This window comes from Schistocerca piceifrons, chromosome 3 (assembly GCF_021461385.2).
Source record: "Schistocerca piceifrons isolate TAMUIC-IGC-003096 chromosome 3, iqSchPice1.1, whole genome shotgun sequence".
Taxonomy (NCBI): Eukaryota; Metazoa; Arthropoda; class Insecta; order Orthoptera; family Acrididae; genus Schistocerca; species Schistocerca piceifrons.
In genome coordinates this window covers 613,938,918-613,957,097 of record NC_060140.1, presented here as the reverse complement: position 1 = coordinate 613,957,097, position 18,180 = coordinate 613,938,918, and the positions used below count along the sequence as shown (strand labels likewise).

The 18,180-nt window shown below is 39.7% G+C and overlaps 1 protein-coding gene across 6 annotated transcripts in view; it reads right to left on the bottom strand.

Moving 5' to 3' along the window:
* LOC124788667 (tyrosine-protein kinase Src64B) overlaps positions 1 to 18,180 on the bottom strand; it is a 244,445-nt gene that overhangs the window by 14,121 nt on the left and 212,144 nt on the right. For all 6 annotated transcript variants that reach the window (XM_047255946.1, XM_047255944.1, XM_047255948.1 and 3 more), the window contains one exon: positions 7,263 to 7,394. In XM_047255946.1, the coding sequence (XP_047111902.1) occupies positions 7,263 to 7,394 (132 nt within the window). The remainder of the gene's footprint in view (positions 1 to 7,262; positions 7,395 to 18,180) is intronic.

The following is an 18,180-nucleotide window of genomic DNA, read 5'->3' as shown; positions in this document are numbered from 1 at the left end:
TTCCAATGTCTACTAGTGGCAATAGATGGATTACTGTTTGCACTGATTATCTGACACGCTATGCCATTACAAAAGCCGTGAAAACAGCCAAAGCATTTGAGGTAGCCATATTCATCGTGGAAGACATTGTATTAAAACACAGTGCCCCAAGGATGTTTATTATGGATTGAGGGAAAGTTTTTCAATCGAATCTTGCGACAAAGATAAACCGTCGGTGCAATATCACTCATAACATGACCACAGCCTACCATCTGCAAACTAATGGGCTTACTGAACACCTTAATAAGACCTTGGCTGACATGCTATCAATGTTTGTCAATGTTGAGCAGAGCAACTGGGATGAGGTGCTACCTTTCATGACATTTGCCTACAACACCGCCAAACAAGACACCACAGGATTTACGCCATTTTTCCTGGTGCATGGACATGAGGCGACTACGACAATGGATACTGTGTTTCTGTTACATCCTGATGACGTGGACGACAACTACATCGGCCACGTGTTAACCAGAGTTGAGGAAGCGCGGCAGTTAGCTCGACTCTGCCCACTGCAGGCTCAAGAAGATGATCGCCAAAGGAATGACGCGAGCCACCGCACTGTTGTCTACCAGCCTGGTGACCTCGTCTGGATCTTCACTCCTGTTCGGAAGGTTGGTTTCTCTGAGAAGCTCCTCAGGTGCTATTTTGGACCTTATAAGGTTGTAAAACAATTGTCTGATGTTACTTATGAAGTTGAAGATTTCGATCCCAGACACAAGATGACGAAAGATCAGAGATACGGTCCACATCTTTCGAATGAAGCCCTGTAAGGATCCTGCAACCCAGCATAAATTTGAAGCTCCTGCGACAGGCAACAAGCGGAAAGGTGACAAAGAGTGTAGCGGCAAAGGAAGTTCTAACAAGAGCACCGCCAGGGCGAACATCAGTCCTCGGGAGTCGGAGTATGCAGGAGCAATGACTCGTTCCCGGACTAGGAGGACATAACACCGAGATGCTGTTCTCTTAAGGAGGGAACAATGTCGCAGAGGAGGCTGAGTGGCGTGGTCATTGTGATGTGGTGGTTATGATGCTGGACTGTTGCATGGAGGGTCGTGAGTTCAAAACTCACCTGAACTATAAAAATTTAATTTCTATACTAGGTTCGAGTACATTCTAGAAGTATCCACAAATGTCAGGAATCATTGTACTGGAATGTTCTGTAACTGTATATATACCGTATGTGTTCTGGCCAGAGGCAGTTCGCTCCACGCTCTTGTATGTGCAAGTGCTTAATAAACCTTCGTTAAGTGAAGTTAGTGTTCGTCATTCATCTAATTACACCTCCTTCTACGTGACAATATCATTCTCATAATCATATCAGTACAAGACATATTTTGTGCTGTCGGGCCCACAAAAAAAGGACCATACAACAGGAATGGTCAACAATTCTTGAAACATAAATGCACTTGTTCAAGACACTGATTCATACCCATACACACCTAAAATGACAAGAAAAAGAGATCACTGTGTGATAACACTTCCTTTATTGTGTGGTAACGCTGCCTCAGACAACACTATGACTAATGGTGGTGAAGTCCAGTAATGACAATGGAAGCTGTTCTGCTACTTCCAATAAAGGCATTTACAGATACATGCAGTAATGGATTACACATACAATTAATCAAATTATGCAGTGTCTAATTCAGTAACACAAGTATTTTTTTAAAAAATTCCACTTAGCTGTATGCAATGAAGAATTATTGTTAATCTGATTGGCTGGCAGTATGGAAGCACCAATAAAGTAATTGGTAAGCAGGGGAGAGGCTAGATAGATTTAGTGTACAACTTGGACGAGATTAAAATGTTGGAATTAAAAAAATATCAACACCAACCACTAGGACAATTCTGAAGGGATAAAAGTCAAGAAATTCATGGTGAAGTGAAAATACCAATTGTACATTAATTTCGACATTCAAACTATAGATGAGGGTACCAATAAACCATGTTTCTGGCACCTCCAGCCTCTTTTTTCCCCTTCCTGTTCACAGCTGAAATGTAGAGAAAACACTTGTATGTCTATTTCTGTCATACCCTTTGGCCTGTTCAAAATTACTTTAGGATTGACAGTTTGGCAGGAACACATGGAGGCATGGAGCACTGTCACCAAGTCCCACAGAGAATACAAACATAATCTTACATTTCATTCAATTCACTCAACCTCCCAAACTATTTGACGTACAAAGCATTTTTGAAAGAGCTATCCTTTGCTTTCTAATATTTTATTTACAGCAATTAAGTTTTAGGATAAAAAAAGAACAGAAGAAAAGGGTTTAACATCGCCTCGACATCGAGCTCACCAGGAACAGAGCACAAGCTCAGATTATGAAAGGAGGGGGAAGGAAATTAGCCATGCCTCTTCCAGAGGAACCATCCCCGAATTTTCCTTAAGTGATTTAGGCAAATCATCGAAAATATAAATCTTCATGGCTGAATGCAGATTTGAACTATTGTTGTCCTCAATGTGATTCTAATGTGCTAACCACTGCAACAGCTCTTTAAGAAAATATATGGAGTTTAGTTATAGTTTACAAAAATGTACTTTCTGAAGACATTACCAAATTTTCAACATTTTTGTTTTTGAATGTAGGTGAAAACATTATGCAGACTAAATCTTAAGAATACATTAAATTTTCATCTCCTCCAAACTGGAACTCTGTTACAGGTTTCTAACACAGTCAGTGTTAAATGTAATGCACGATGCTGTGCTCAGGTGTCAAAACCTCAATGGTAGCATGTTTGGTTCCATTATGAGAAACAGAGTACTAGGTTTATAATTAACCTGTTGTTATGTTTTCTGATCAAACTTCTACTTATTTGAAACATAATAAAAAAAATATTCCTGTTAGTCGAGGAGACAAAATTTATCAGTTTGGAATAAATAATAACAGTGATAACAAAATACAATAACTCAATATTGCAACAGTTATAATGCAAATGGAGAAAGTGATTTCTTTTGTGCAAAGTTTCTCCAATGAATTTTATTCAGACTCAGTTGCTGATAATGAAATCATTATTAATAGTCAAAACATAAGGACCGACCTCCAGGCCGGGCCTCGGACCCTCTTCGTAATTATTTTGTTCTACGAGACCGCCTCTCAGTCTTGGAAGGAGTTCTCCTTCTGGCTACCGATGATACAGCTCCTCGCGTGGTTGTTCCTGCAAGTTTGCGAAGGGAGGTCCTGACGTTACTACATGAAGGGTACTGGGGTGTTTCCTGTACTAAAACCTTGGCTTGCAGACATGTGTACTGGCCCGGTATTGACAGAGAAATTGAGCACTTGGTGGCTGCTTGTTCCCAGTGTGTGAGCCAACAGGCATCTCCCAGGTCAGCGTTCTCTTTATGGCCGCCTACAACCCAGGTATGGGAACGTGTTCACAAAGATTTTGCGGGCCCGTTTCTCAATGGGTTTTGGCTCATTGTCACTGATGCTTATTCCCGATTCCCATATGTGGTTCGCTGCTCCTCAACCACTACAGAAGTTGCAATCCAGGCACTCGCAAAAATCTTTTCTGTTGAAGGTCTGCCAGTCACCCTGGTATCGGACAATGGACCTCAGTTTATTTTGCAGACCTTCCAGGATTTTTGTAGGCACTTTGGTATTTGGCATGTTTGCTCTTCCCCCTTTTCATCCACAATTGAATGGGGAAGCCAAGCGCATGGTGCACACATTTAAGACGCCGATGAAAAAGTATGTGCATGAATTTCCTGCGGAGGAGGCGTTGACGTTTTTCCTGATGGCATATCGGACCACACCGATGGGAGAATGCAGCCCTGTAGAGCTGCTCCACTGGCGCCTACCTAGGACTCTGCTGCACCTCCTCCGGTCTGGTCCTCGCCAGTCTTCACAAAACGGGGTACCCGGCTTTCCAGCGGGTATGTCGGTCTGGGCGCCTGGGTTTGGTCGCAATCCACGTTGGATACTGGCAATGGTTCTGCGCCGCAATGGCCGCCGGATCTATACCTTGCAGGCGGGGGACTGGGAGGTGCGGCCTCACCAAAATCAGCTACGTCCACGTTTGGGCACCCACCCTCCGACCCCTCAGGTGCCGGCTTCCCCATTGCCGGCACCCGTGTTGTTTTCTCAGGGGACGCTACCGCCCCTCCCCCCTGTGACTCCGCCACACAGCGATGGTTCTCAGCCTTGGCAGCCTCCAGTAGCTCCAGCACCAGCATTGCCATCGTTAGAGACGCCCCGGCGAGAGCCGGCCCCCCTTGCAGGCCCAGTTTCTCAGGAGGCTGGTTCAGCTGTGGTCGTGCCTTCCCCATCGTCCCCGCCACTGGGTCTTGCCCCTCCCGAGATGGAATGGGATCCGGAGCTCAACAGCTTGTTGCCTGTTCCGTCCCGGGCTCCGGTGGTGGGATGATGGGGGCCTCTTCGTGTGGGTCACTTCCAACCGTATGCAAAGGTTCCGGCTCGAGGGTTGGCAGATCCCCACTGACTCCAGCATTCCAATGGACGTGGAGGTCATTGCTACTGCACGAAGCTCCACCTTATGATGCAGTGGATCACAGTGGCTTCATCCCCCCCCCCCCCCCCCCGAAGGAGGAGGAGTGCAGTAGCCACCAGAAAGATTGCAGGAGGTGCACATCGGCACGGTGCGTCACGGACAGTAGTTGCCGCAAGTAAAGTCCTCTCCACCTGAGGACACGCGAGAATTCAGCTGCGCCCTCTGCCGACAGAACAACAACAACTCAGGCAGCACAGGCCGTGCCCAGTCAGTTTTACATCGAGCACGCCTAGCAGACAGTTCCCGGTCTACACTATGTTAAGTGCGACGGACAACGTGAATTGTGTTAATACACCTAAGGTCTTGGCTTTACTCAAGAGAATATGGTGACTTACACTGTCAAAAGTTTTGACAGGTCACAAAATATTCCAACCGTCATCATCTTATAATTTATGGCTTCCATAACATTGTCAACAAAGGCATGTATTGCATCCATTGTTGATACCCCTTTCCAAAAGCCAAACTGGCTACTGCTGAGGATGTTATATTTACTAAGATGCTCAACCATTCTGCTATGCATCAATTTCTCTAGTACCTTGGAGAAAACTGAGAGTAATGAAATTGGTCGATAGTTTGTAGCCTCAGTCTTTTCTCCCTTTTTATAAATTGGTCATATAAGCCCATATTTTAGCCTGTCGGGAAAAACAACTTCTTCCAATGACATATTACTAATATGGCAGAGGACTGTACTTATTTCTTTACAATAGTATTTCAGTAACTTGCTGGAAATGTTGTCAACTCCAGCAGAATTTTTACATTTTAAAGACATAATTACTTTTCCTAATTCTATCACTGTAGTTTCTCGAAGATGCATCTCATCTATTTTGTTAGTTAAGGTGTTATGCAAGTATTCTGTAGCTTTCTTTACAGAACCCTGGCATCCCATTTGGTTTGTGACTGTTAGGAAATGATTGTTAAAGATATTAGCCACCATTTCGGGAGCATCCACCGAAAGGCTCCCAGTTCTTAAGCTAATCACTTCTTTGGCAGATAGGCTTTTCCCTGTCTCGCTTTCAACATATTTCCATGTGGTTTTCATTTTGTTATTTGATTTGTCAATTTCCTTTTTTAGATCCATACTTTTACATTTCTGGATCACCTTCCTTAATATCTTAGAGTACACTTTATATTGCCCCACCACTGCAGTATTGTTAGACTGTCTGGCTGAGGCATACAATTCTCTTTTTGTTTTACATAAAATTTTGATGCCCTGGATAATCCATGGCTTAAATGCAGGGTTACACTGATTTTCTCTGACTCTTTTATTTGGAAACACCTCCTCAAAAAGATCTGATGTTAAATTAATAAATACATTAAATTTTGTGTTGACACCTGCTGAGTTGAATACTTCAGACCAGTCTACTAACTGTAGCTTCGCCTGTATGTCTCTATTGTTTCTTTATTTATTGGTCTCACATTTTTCCAGATAGCTTTTGGTTTTCTGTTAAGATTTAAATTGGGGATTGTCAGAAGTATAGCATCATGGTCTGACAGCCCATTTAGGACTTGACTGACTGTCAAGCTACTGTGCCTAGACTTATCAACAACCACATTATCAATTAGAGTAATGGAATGGTCAGTTACCCTAGTGGGAAATTCAACTACTTGCATTAGATTGTAACAGCTCATTAGTTGCTCCAGCTCCATTCTGTCATAACTTTCATTCAGGAAATTTACATTAAAGTCGCCTAGTATTAGGACTGAAATGTTTTTTCTGTACAATTTTGATAACATTGCTTCAATCTGTTTGAGAAAGATTCCAAGATTCCCTCAGGTGCTCTATAAATTGATAACATGACTACTGATACACTATTTGTTGCCAGTTCTATACCACACACTTCAAAGTGCTGCTCAATACAAAATTTGCTTACATCAAGAGTTCTAAATACTACATTATTTCTAACATAAATCACTGTTCTGCCCCTCTCCATGTTGGATCTGCAAGATTGAGATGCTAAACTGAATCTGTCTAAGCGCAACATCTGAATATCACGAGTGATATGATGTTCAGTGAAGCATAGTATATCTGGTTGCTTTTTTCTTTCAATATCATTTATGTTTATTAGTAGCTGGTCTAGTGAATTTTTTTTAAGTCCTCTTAGGCCAATGTTCTGATAGAAAATTGTGAGTGGTTTAGTCTTTCTTAAATCTGCACCATTTTTACGATTAGGCTTACTTGGTATCAGGGTACTTTCACTGTGGACATGTAGGCCTACTGTTGGTTTGAGCTTCGGAACTTCTGCTATATCCTCTTCCTCTGAAGCCGGGTCTCCAACACAGCTGGAGAGCTTCTGCAATGCTGTTTGAGTTTAGGGGAAATACAAAGTGGGCTGAGGTGTGAATGGGAATTTAGATTGAGGACGGAGACATGCTAGGGTAGTCCATGCAGTTGTGCAAATCCCCCATGCTAGGGCGGCATAATGGCTAATGAAGCCACCTAGTGAGCAGGGGACCCAGGTTTAAATCCCAGCATTGGTACAAATTTTCATTTACTGCTTGAGTCTGCATATATGCATAATACAATTATTATAACTATATAGATTCTTACCAGAGAAAGGTTTAAAATAATATTTATGAAATCTGTTTAAGAAAAACTAGTTACGTTTGCTGTTTTATTACTTCACTTCTCATACCTCATTTCTATAACTAAGACAAAATTCAGCCAAATATCGTTTAATTTTAACAGAATGGTCTTAAAAACACTTTCAAATTACCTGGATAAGGCACCTGGCCGTATGTGAAAAGTTCCATCAGAAGAATCCCATATGACCATACATCAGATTTAATAGAGAACTTTCCATAGATTATAGCTTCTGGTGCAGTCCACTTAACAGGAAATCTAGAGCCTAGAAATAAATATCAAAAGAAACATTTTATGATACTGACAACAAAACAATAAAACAATATCTTCAGTTCTATGACAAAATATTGTATTTAAATTTTTGGTCTTTATTAACACAAACACTTTGCATATCACGCAATGGAACATCCATGATGGAATAATGACAATAGTATGAAAAGGATAGATGCTACTCACAAAAACAGAAAAGAGGTTGAGTTGCAGGCAGACACAACAAAAAGACCGCTAAACATGTGAGTCTTGTAGAAATCTATCCTTTTCATAGCACTGTTGAACACTTCACATATGACTGAGCACTGATGCACACAGATCACAAAAAAATGTTGACATCACGAGTTGTAAGTTCTAGTACCCAGCAGAAGACTTTGATTATGAACCCTAATTGCATTTATATAAGGAAGGTTCATTAGCTGCTGTTTCTTGCAGAGTGCTTTGTTCTAATCTCAACAACAAGCTGTGACTTTAAACTGTGTTTCCCTTACCTATTATTGCATTTTTAAATTCATTTATGTAAGGTTACAACTGAATCATCCTAATTCAACTTTTCTCTTTGCAGAATGCAGATAAATGGACCAAATATACTTTTAATTCTTTTTGTGATTTAAAGACCCTTTCTTGAACTTGTAACATGCCTCAAAAGTACTCCAGCAGTTGTTACCTTTGGTGGTTCTTGCATATCATGCTCTGAACCCTAACAGCTCAGCAGTCGACACTATACTCACTTTAGGAAAGTGATCTCATGCATAAAAATTTGAACACATCATAGTTAATAAGAATTAAATTCCTGTAATGAGAGACTTGATGTACTTCTTTATTTACAATATTCTACATTGGAAAAACTGTGTATATTAGGAATGGAAAAACACACACACCTATATTGTCCTCAGACTGTGTGTGTGTGTGTGTGTGTGTGTGTGTGTGTGTGCGTGTGAGGAACATCGTCCAAAAGATGGTCTTTCTATCACTCGGTACTATCTCAGCTATGATGTGAAGGTTATTTTTACTGTTTCCCTTTGTTTATACTCCACATAGGACTTTCTAGAATCAGGACTCAGGAAGGTTCTGATCTCTTTACACAGCTCACAGTGGCAACCATGTCCATTATGAATCATAGCAGTGTTTCAGTTTAAGTAATTTTTTCAGCAACAACAAGACACAATTACTGCAGGGACAAAGCAAGCGTGGGAGTTCTGTTCTGCTTATTTGCAGCGTTTATAGCACAATATGCAATTTTTTGTGGTGCCATGTCTTGAACTGCAATACACATTTTAAACAAGTAACCTCTGTAATGCGGCTTTTGAATGCAAAGAATGCTAAGCCAGCTGAAATTCAACTTCTAGAAATTTATGGTGAAAATATATGACTGATGGAATGCTGAGAAACTGGGTGACACACTTCAATGATGGATGAACCAATGTTCATGATGAAGCAGGGAGTGGGCGGCCTTTGTTGTCAATGATGGTTTGGTTGAGAAAGTGAATGAGCAAAAAGTGTGAAAGCTGATGGTTCGCATTAATGCCTTGTGATGAGTTTCCACAAATTTCAAAAACTGTTTTGCATGAGAATGTCACAAATTGCTTAAATTTTTGCGAATTGTGTTCCCATTTGGTTAAAAAATGCTTATGGATGTCTATAAAATGAAGTGACTTGGCACTGCTTTGACATTTCTCACGTGATACAGTGATTAAGAAGATGAATTCTTAAACAGAATTGTAATCAGTGATGTAACTTGGGTTTGTCTGATTGGAGGCACTTACAATCTTCCCCCCCCCCCCCCCCCCCCCAAAAAAAAAGAAAAGTTCAAAACAACTGTGTCAGGACAAGAATCATGTGCACTGTGATCTGTGACAGACGGGGCATTGTGCTTGCTGAGTTCCTTCCCACAGGTGAAACCATCAATGCAATAGACCCTGTGAAACATTGAGAAAACTACTGTGCACAATTCAAAACAAAAGGTATGGAATGCTCAGTCAAGGTATTGTGTTGCTTCATGACAACACAAATCTCCATTACATTGGTGTCACTCAAAACCTTATTCAACAATTCAGTTGGGAGCAGTTCAATCACCTGCCATACAGCCACGATCTCGCACCTTCTGACTACCACTTGTTCTTGAACTTGAAGTGTGATTTTGGAACGATGCACTTTGAGAGCAATGACTATGAAGAAAATTGTGTTCAGCAGTGATTATCTTCACTGGCAACATCTTACTATGAATAAGGCATAGAAAAGTTGGGTTCCCACTATGACAAATGTTTGAACAATGGTGGCACCAATGTAGAAAAACAGTTTAAGAAAATCTGTTCCCTGTAAAAATAAATTTTGGTTTCAAAATGTTTTCATGAGGTTTTTTCCAAAACAGTGCTTACTTTCAAAACATGCCCCATATCTTTGTTATCTTTGGACAGATTGTGTTTTCTGTGTAAACTGAGACTGTATGTCAAGGCCATTCCCCTCTCCAGAAAAATGTGGCATGCATGTCCTGGTGCCACATATACTAATGCGCCTAAACATTTGACCACCTGCTTAATACTATGTTGGTCCACCTTTCAAATGCATTATAGCACTGATCCTGTGTGGTATGGATTCAACAAGTCATTGATAGGTCTGTGGAGACATGTGACGCTAGATATCTATGCTCGTATCATGCCATTACTGTAAATCATGAGCCGGTGGTTTACGGACATGGGAGATGTCATCCAATAGCATTCTAGAATTATTCCATGAGTTGCAGTTCAGGTGTATTTGATGGCCAAGGCATCAACACGAGTTCACTTCATCCTCTTCAGACCGCTGTAACATAATTCTGGCTTTGTGAGAAAATATCCTCCACAGCATAAAAATGCCCCCATCGCACAGCATCTGTGGTCAGGTGTGTACTTGCAGCAGGATGATGGCATATCCAGATATGACCACTGACCTAAAGGAACACAAAACATCATTCAACTGACCAGGTGTCACATTTCCATTGACCATAACTGACAATGTCATTGGGTCAACATGGGAAACACCAAGAGGGCATCTGCTGTGGAACCCAAAATTCCACACTTTGCGATGAACGGTGTGCTCCTAAAATAGTTGTTCACAACAGGGGTACAGGAACAGTCAACTGGCTTTAATGCCTCCACAATACTCATTGTCATGCACATAGTCATAACAATCTGACCTTTGTCAAGAGCATTTGCACCAGTGGATTTCCCCATTTGCTGGACATATCATCACTAATTCCCCTACTCATCTATGCTTCACTCATCATTCCCTTACCAAGTCACACTGTTACAAAGTCACCAGGTGGGATTCAATCTTGTGGTGTGCAGTGGTCATAATGTTTTGTGTCTCATCAGCACACTTGAGTGACTGAACCCAAAATATTAACAACACTGTGCAAAGTTATCCAGTTAAGCCAAATGAGGATCTCCAATCCATGGCATAGAAACTATACAATCTTTCTTTGGCAAAAGTCCTGGGCATATTCAAACGTTTGAAACCACAGAAACCACAAAAATTCAGCTGCACAATACAGAAGTAGCAACCCTTTGCAGTGACAAACAGCAGCCATCACCAGACACTCACATGTTGGTAACACCTAAATTGAACCACACCAGCATCCGCACACTGCACCATCTGCAGGCACATCATCAAGCTGACATTTCACTGTCAGCACATTTAAGTTACTTTCTTCCGCAGTGGCCCTCCTGTCTCAGCTTGCAACAATCACTACAGGATAATCATTACCAGAGAAAGGAATTTGCATACTGAAAAGTCCTCAGTGGCTGCCATGACTGCACTGCACTGACTGTAAACTGTATCATGACAATGTGAAACACAGCACCAGCCATGTCCAACCTGCTCATTATTAAGCTGCAAAGCAAATATTTGTCTATCTGCTTTCAAACTAATAATGGTGTATCTCTTTCTAATGTGAACTGGGCAACATAGTTTATCTGCACCCGTGGTGTTGCATCATTGTTTGTTAAACTACAATGTCTAACAGATTTCCATTAAAAGTCAACATTTAGAGGAACTTTTGTACAAAAAAAGTGTTGTTGATACACTATTATTTTTGATAGTTACAAGTGAAAGTTCTGAAAATCTTGTGTGTGTGTGTGTGTGTGTGTGTGTGTACTTTTACTAGAAAAACGGCAGGAGCTTGAAAGCTAGTGTGAATACTGTTTTCTGTTACATGTTTCTATGGTCCACACATCAGTCCGCTACATGCAAGTAGTTGCATTTCCCTTTTTTATGTACTTGACTGCTTGGCAACTCAAACTTAAGTGTTTGGGAAAGGCTTTAAAGAAACACTTTCAGACTGCTTTTCAACTATCCCACTTCCGATTAGTACATGGAAAAACTGAACACTAAAATCTTTCTGCCTGAGCTCTAATTCTGCTTATTTTATTATGATGCTCATTTTTCCCTATGTAAACAGGAGTCACCAAAATATTTTGGGATTCTGAAGAGAATGTTGGCGATTGAAATTTTGTGAAAAGCTCTTTCTGCATTAAAAAGTGTCTGTCTTTTAATTATGTCAGCTCAACTCACTTATCATATTTATGACACTCTCTCCTCTATTTTGCAATAATACAAACTGAGTTGGCCTCCTTTGAATTTTTCTGATTACCTCCATCAACCCTATCTGATAAGGATCTCATACTATGCAGCAATACAACAAAAAGAAGATGGAAAAGTGCAGTGAAGATAGTTTCTTTCGTAGATTTGATGCCTCTTCTAAATGTCCTGACAATAATACACAATCTTTAGCTCCATTCCTCCCACATCATTTTCTATGTGTTCATAACTGTAATACCGAGATTTTTATGTGAATAGACGGCCTTTAGATTTGTGTGAGTTACCATGTAACCAAAAGTTATCCATTAACTTTTAGTATTACTGTGAATGACCTCACAATTTTCATAATCATGGTCAATTTCCACTCTTCGAATCATGCAGATGTCTTGTTCAAATAATTTTGCAATTTGTTTTGATCTTCCAATGACTTTACTAGTCAGTAAAGACAGTATCATCTGCAAACAGTTTAAGGAGCTGTTTACATTCTCTCTTAAATAGTTTATATTAGTTAAAAACAGCAGAGAGCCTTCATAACACTTCTTTGTGGAACCCCAGTGTAGTGACCTGCATAGATTAGACATCCGAGATCCAGCTGTGCAGTTGTAAGATGTGCCATAGAAGTCAGCAGCTGCTAGAACCGCCAGAGGCTGTCACTCATGGATAGTGATGCAATCTCTCCTCTGTGGACTCTACCGGCTGGCCAACAGCTTAGAGAGTCAGGGCCGGCCAGCCTTGCCCTCAGTTATATGTTGACATTCTAACTAGGATTATCAGAGTAGTAGTGTAGTCACTCCATGGCAAGTGTCTTCTTGTAACAAGTAATTTCTAGATATAACAAAGTGTTGTGTCCGTAGTCATCTGTATGTTCTTGTGGTTAAAACACCCAGACATTACTTTGGTCTCACTAGATGACTTCCTGTAAGTCACAGCAAACTGTGATCTTCGTGGCAGGAGACAAATGAAACACTACTCCATAGGCACACAATTCGATTGGAAGTCACTTGTTTGGAATGGTGTCAAAAGCATTCTGTAAGTCTAAAAATATGGAATCAACTTGAGATCCCATGTCAAAGGCACTCATTACTTTCTGTGAATAAAGCTCCAGTTGGGTTTCACACGAATAATACTTCTGTACTGGTTATGAGTCAATAAACAGTTTTCTTCAAGATACTTCATAATGTTGCAACAGAGTTATATTACAAAATTCTATTAGAAATCAATGTCAATGATGTGGGTCTATAATCCATCCAGATTAATTCTATTTCCTTTATGTTGTATTTGTGATCTGTGTAACTTTCCAATCTTTAGGTACATACCTATTAATTAGTGAGGGGTATATATGATTGCTAAAAATGCAGTTATTTCATCAGCATATTTTGAAAGGAAACTAACTGGTATAACAATTGGACTCAAAGACTTGTCTTTATTAAGTGATTTACCATAGTTAGTATGAAAGGCATGGACACTGTCTCTTACAAAGGCATCAAGCGAATTTTGACGTGCTTTTTAAATACATGTATTTTGTACTTATTTTTGATGGATCTGGAGATACTGTACTCAATCTCCTTACGACAACCTTCTGGTTACTAGTTCCTGTACCACCACAGTGCTCTCTATTTGCTCAGGATTATTTGTCAGTAAGAAGTGTCATACGTTATCACAATCATTTACACTCCGCGTGGGCTTCTGAACTAATCATTCAAAATAATTTTCAGAGAAAGCATTTAGTACAATTATGAATGATGTTTCATGCCTACCACCAACTTTAAACCATGTATTTTCACAAACATTTCATGGGTACATTGAAGTCACTAGCAACTGTAATTGTATGAGTGAGGTACCTACTCAAAATGAGCCTCAATTTTTTCTTGAACAGTTCAGCAAGAGTATCTTCTTAACCAGGGGTCGATAAAATAAACCAAAAATGAACCAATTATTAATTTATTCTGACTTTTGGTTGTTTTTCTAACAGTGATGTATGTATTTCTCAACATAAGGTAAAATTTTGACAATATAGTGGAGGTGTAGAGTCACAGACACCCACAACAAAAAGATTGCTAAACAAGTAAGCTTTTTGCCAAAAGGCCTCCTTCTGGATTCAACAAAATACAAAACAAACACACACACACACACACACACACAAATGCAACTCGTACACACATAACCACTGTCCCACTGTCCTAAGAAACGATTTGGTAGCAACTGGGTATGTTATATACTGTCCAGCAACTATATGTAAAACATATTTTGTGAGAATGTTACTGAAACTTCATATAATAGTTTGATACCTCTTTCTGTAAACAAATGTCATCTGAATTTTTTTTTCAGTTCCAGTTTCGTAGCCAGGATAGTCTTTCAATGTTGAAGGGTCTTTGTAGAGAAAGTAGTCTTCATGTTGTAAAGGAAGGAATAACACTTTAATGCAGATTACAATGCAGTTGGAATATCAGTATTGTCGAGTAAGGATATATCCACGTTCTCAGGAACCAAGTATCGGTAATGGTCGGAATTTTTTCCTTCCAGCAACCTTATTCATTTCCAGTTCAAGATTCAATTAACTTATGAATAGTGTAACATGAAAAGGTGATTTAATTGCTCCTGTTGACAGTAATCCAAGCACTTACATACTTTCTTACAAGAAAAATACTTATTCATCTCAAATTAGTTCTTCTCCCCCTCAAATGACTGAAATTGAGCTTGAAAGACATATTACTTATATACAAAATATGGACTGCCATCCACCTAACACAACTTACGTTTCAGTTGGTTACCTTTACTACATCTGTAATCTGCATTCTGCGCAGAACTTTCCAGTATTATATAAATTATAAGAAGTTTTAACATTTATGCCTTTGTACACTAAGACACATGCAGAGTAAAAACATATTGTTTTCATTTATCGGCATTTACAGGACAGTTTAACCAGCAAACAAATAGAAAATACATACTGGAATATAATGATAATATAATCCAGACTGGAGTGTAATGATAATATTACGAAAAGGATAGATTGCTGCTCACCATATAGCAAAGATGTTGAGTCACACACAGGCTCAACAAGGAGACTACTAAACATGTAAGCTTTTGGCCATAAGGCAGCCTTCTGAAACAGAAAACACACACACACACACACACACACACACACACACACATTCATGCAAATGCAGATCACACACACACGAGCACTCTCTCTGACCGCTGGGGCTAGACTGCGAGCAACTGCACATGATGGGAGAAGCAATCTAGGTGGTGGGGGTACAGAGGTGGCTGGGCTGGGGAGAGTAGGGTGAGCAGGCTACAGGAGGGGGACAGTAAAGTGTTGTTTTTGGAAGCATACAGGGATGAGGCAGAAAGAGGGTAGAGCAGCTACGTGCAGTCAGGACACTGTGGGTGCACTTTTGGAATATAAAGCTGTGGAGTGGGAATAGGGAAGGGGATCAGAGGGTGAAGGACAATGACTAATGAAGGTTGTGGCCAGGAGGATTACAGGAATGTACGACATATTGCAGGGAGAGTCCTCACTCACGCAACACACAAAAGATGGTGTTGGTAGGAAGGACCCGGATGGCACAGGCTGTGAAACAGTCATTAAAATTAATGTAGCCATCCCTTAGGTGGAAATCACTTTCAGGAGGGTGGCTTGTTTGGTTGAGGAGGACCAGGTGAAGCGAATGGGAAGAAGGTGTTGAGGTACTAGAGGAATGGTCAGCAACACATCGATCGCGATCTACTGGTAGATAGCGAGTGCTCAATTGGTAGATGACGTGAGTACTGAGAGTGTTGAATAAAATCATCAATTGTTTTCTGTAGCAATAAAACGTGTGTTCATTGACACAAGTTGTTTTGTCTGTTAATAACAGTGTAGAACTGGTACCAACATCTACCTTGAACCTCTGAAATTTTTTGTCACATTAGTTAAATCAGCCGCCACCTGCACACCACTCGTTGCTGCACTGTTTCACTCATCTTTGTGTAATGTGTTCGATACGTGTCAGGAGAAGGCGGTGAGTTTCGTGCCGTGTACTTCTGCAATGTAATAGAGCCTGGAAAGGACATAGGTAGAATTTTTTTGTGCTGTCAGTACTCAGCACTGAGCATGCGTAGTTGCATACCTTATTGACACTTTTTGATAACAAACGAATACTGCAGCAACTTCACGCATAATGAGTTGTGTATCAAAAAAACATAAAATTTATCATTTTCATTCCGAATGGGAGCACGAATTTTTTGTAACAGAGCGAAATGGCACATGCATTTGTTTAGTGTGTGATGCTAAGATTGCATTTGTGAAAAAGACAAACATCTAGAGACATTTCAAAACTGTGCACACAAGTGTTAACACCGAGTTTCCTGTGAACTCCAATCTGAGAAAAGAGAAAATCAAGAAACTTAAAAATCAATTAAGTGTTCAACAAAGCATGTTCACAAAACCAGTAGACAAAAGTATTGCTGCCACTCTTGCTTCTTACTGTGTTTCGAATGTATTGGCTTAAAGGAAGAAGCCCTTCAAAGATGGTGAATTCGTAGAAGAAGCATTTTGAGAAGCTGCTAACGAGTTGTTCCATAATTTCAAGAACAAGTCTGAAATAGTTGCTGCCATCAAATCCCTTCAAATTTCATCAAGAACAGCACAAGGAGGGTTGATAATATGTCTAATGATGTTTTCTCTCAACTGAAAACAGATTTGGATGAGTGCTGTTATTTTTCACTGAAATTAGATGAGTCCACTGATGCAACAGGTACTGTTCAGTTGCCAGTTTTTGTAAGGATGGGTTTTAATAACTTTACTGTCAAGGAAAAACTTTTGAAAGTAATTTCTTTGAAAGGCCATACAAGAGGAGAAGATATATTTTTTGTCACGAAGCAACTCATTCTATCGGAGAAAGCTTGTAAGCATTACCACAGATGGATCCCCAGCCTTGAGAGGTTCTAAAATTGGTTTTATTGCTCTGTGCCAAAGAGATGAAAGTTTTCCACCATTTTTAACTTATCACTGTATTTTGGCCCAGCAGTCTCCGTGTGGAAAGTTTTTAAATTTGAATGGAACTATGAATACTGTTATAAAGATAGTAAACAAAATTAGGTCTCACTCTCTTCAAACAAGACTTTTCAAAGATTTGGCAAGTGAACTAGAACTACAGTATGGAGATTTACTGCTCCACACTGAAGTGCATTGGCTCAGCAAGGGAAAAGTGCTGCAACGTTTCCACAAGCTTTCACTGGCTATCAAACTATTTTTGCAAGAACAAGATGAGAATAGTCTGTCAGCTTGTATTGAAGATCCTCTCTGGCTTATGAATTTTGCTTTCTTAATTGACCTAACAGAAAAGCTTAATGCTCTGAATTTGAAATTTCAAGGCAATGACAAAGATATTGCTGATATGACATCTGAAGTAAATTCTTCTACTGTAAAATTGTTTTTGTGGGAGTGCTGCCTTAAGAGGGGTGAATTAAGGCATTTTCCAACTCTGAAGACACAAATAGAAGAAAGTGAGATACCTTACAATAGTGAATGTCATGCAATAATGATCACCAAATTGAGGGATGATTTCAGTGATCAGTTTTCAGACTTCAAAAAGATTTCAGTGGTACCCCTGTTTGTATCTTTGGACTACTGAATATATCTTCTTACATTGGAAAGTTTTTGACATAGATTGGGCAGCTCTTGAACTTGAAATAATATCATTAAAAATGATTTGTTTCTCAAAACTACTGCAGAACCCAAAACCTGTTGGGCTCTAATTCCTCAGGAGAAATACCCTATCTTAGTTAATGTTGCTCTTAGAATAAAGGCCTTGTTTGCTTCTACCTACCTGTGTGAATCACTGTTTTCAAATATGAACTTCATTAAAAATAAACACAGAACAAGGTTGACTGATGAACATCTGGGCTCTTGTATTCGACTAAGTGCAACAAGTTATACACCAAATATCAAGGGCATTGTTGACAAAACAGCTACTCAAATTTCACATTAAATGTAAAATAATTCTTGTGTTATTAATGTAAGAATATACTTGAGAATATTATGAATTAAAATTATTATGTTTCGAAAAAATAGTGAAGATTTAAAACTTTTATTTTAAATAATTGTTTTACAGTACCGGTATCCAAAAATTAAAAAAGGAGCAATTGAATTTTTAAAAGTAGACCACTTTGATATGTTGGTACAGAATAGTAGATTGTGAAGTCTTTGTGGTTGCCCA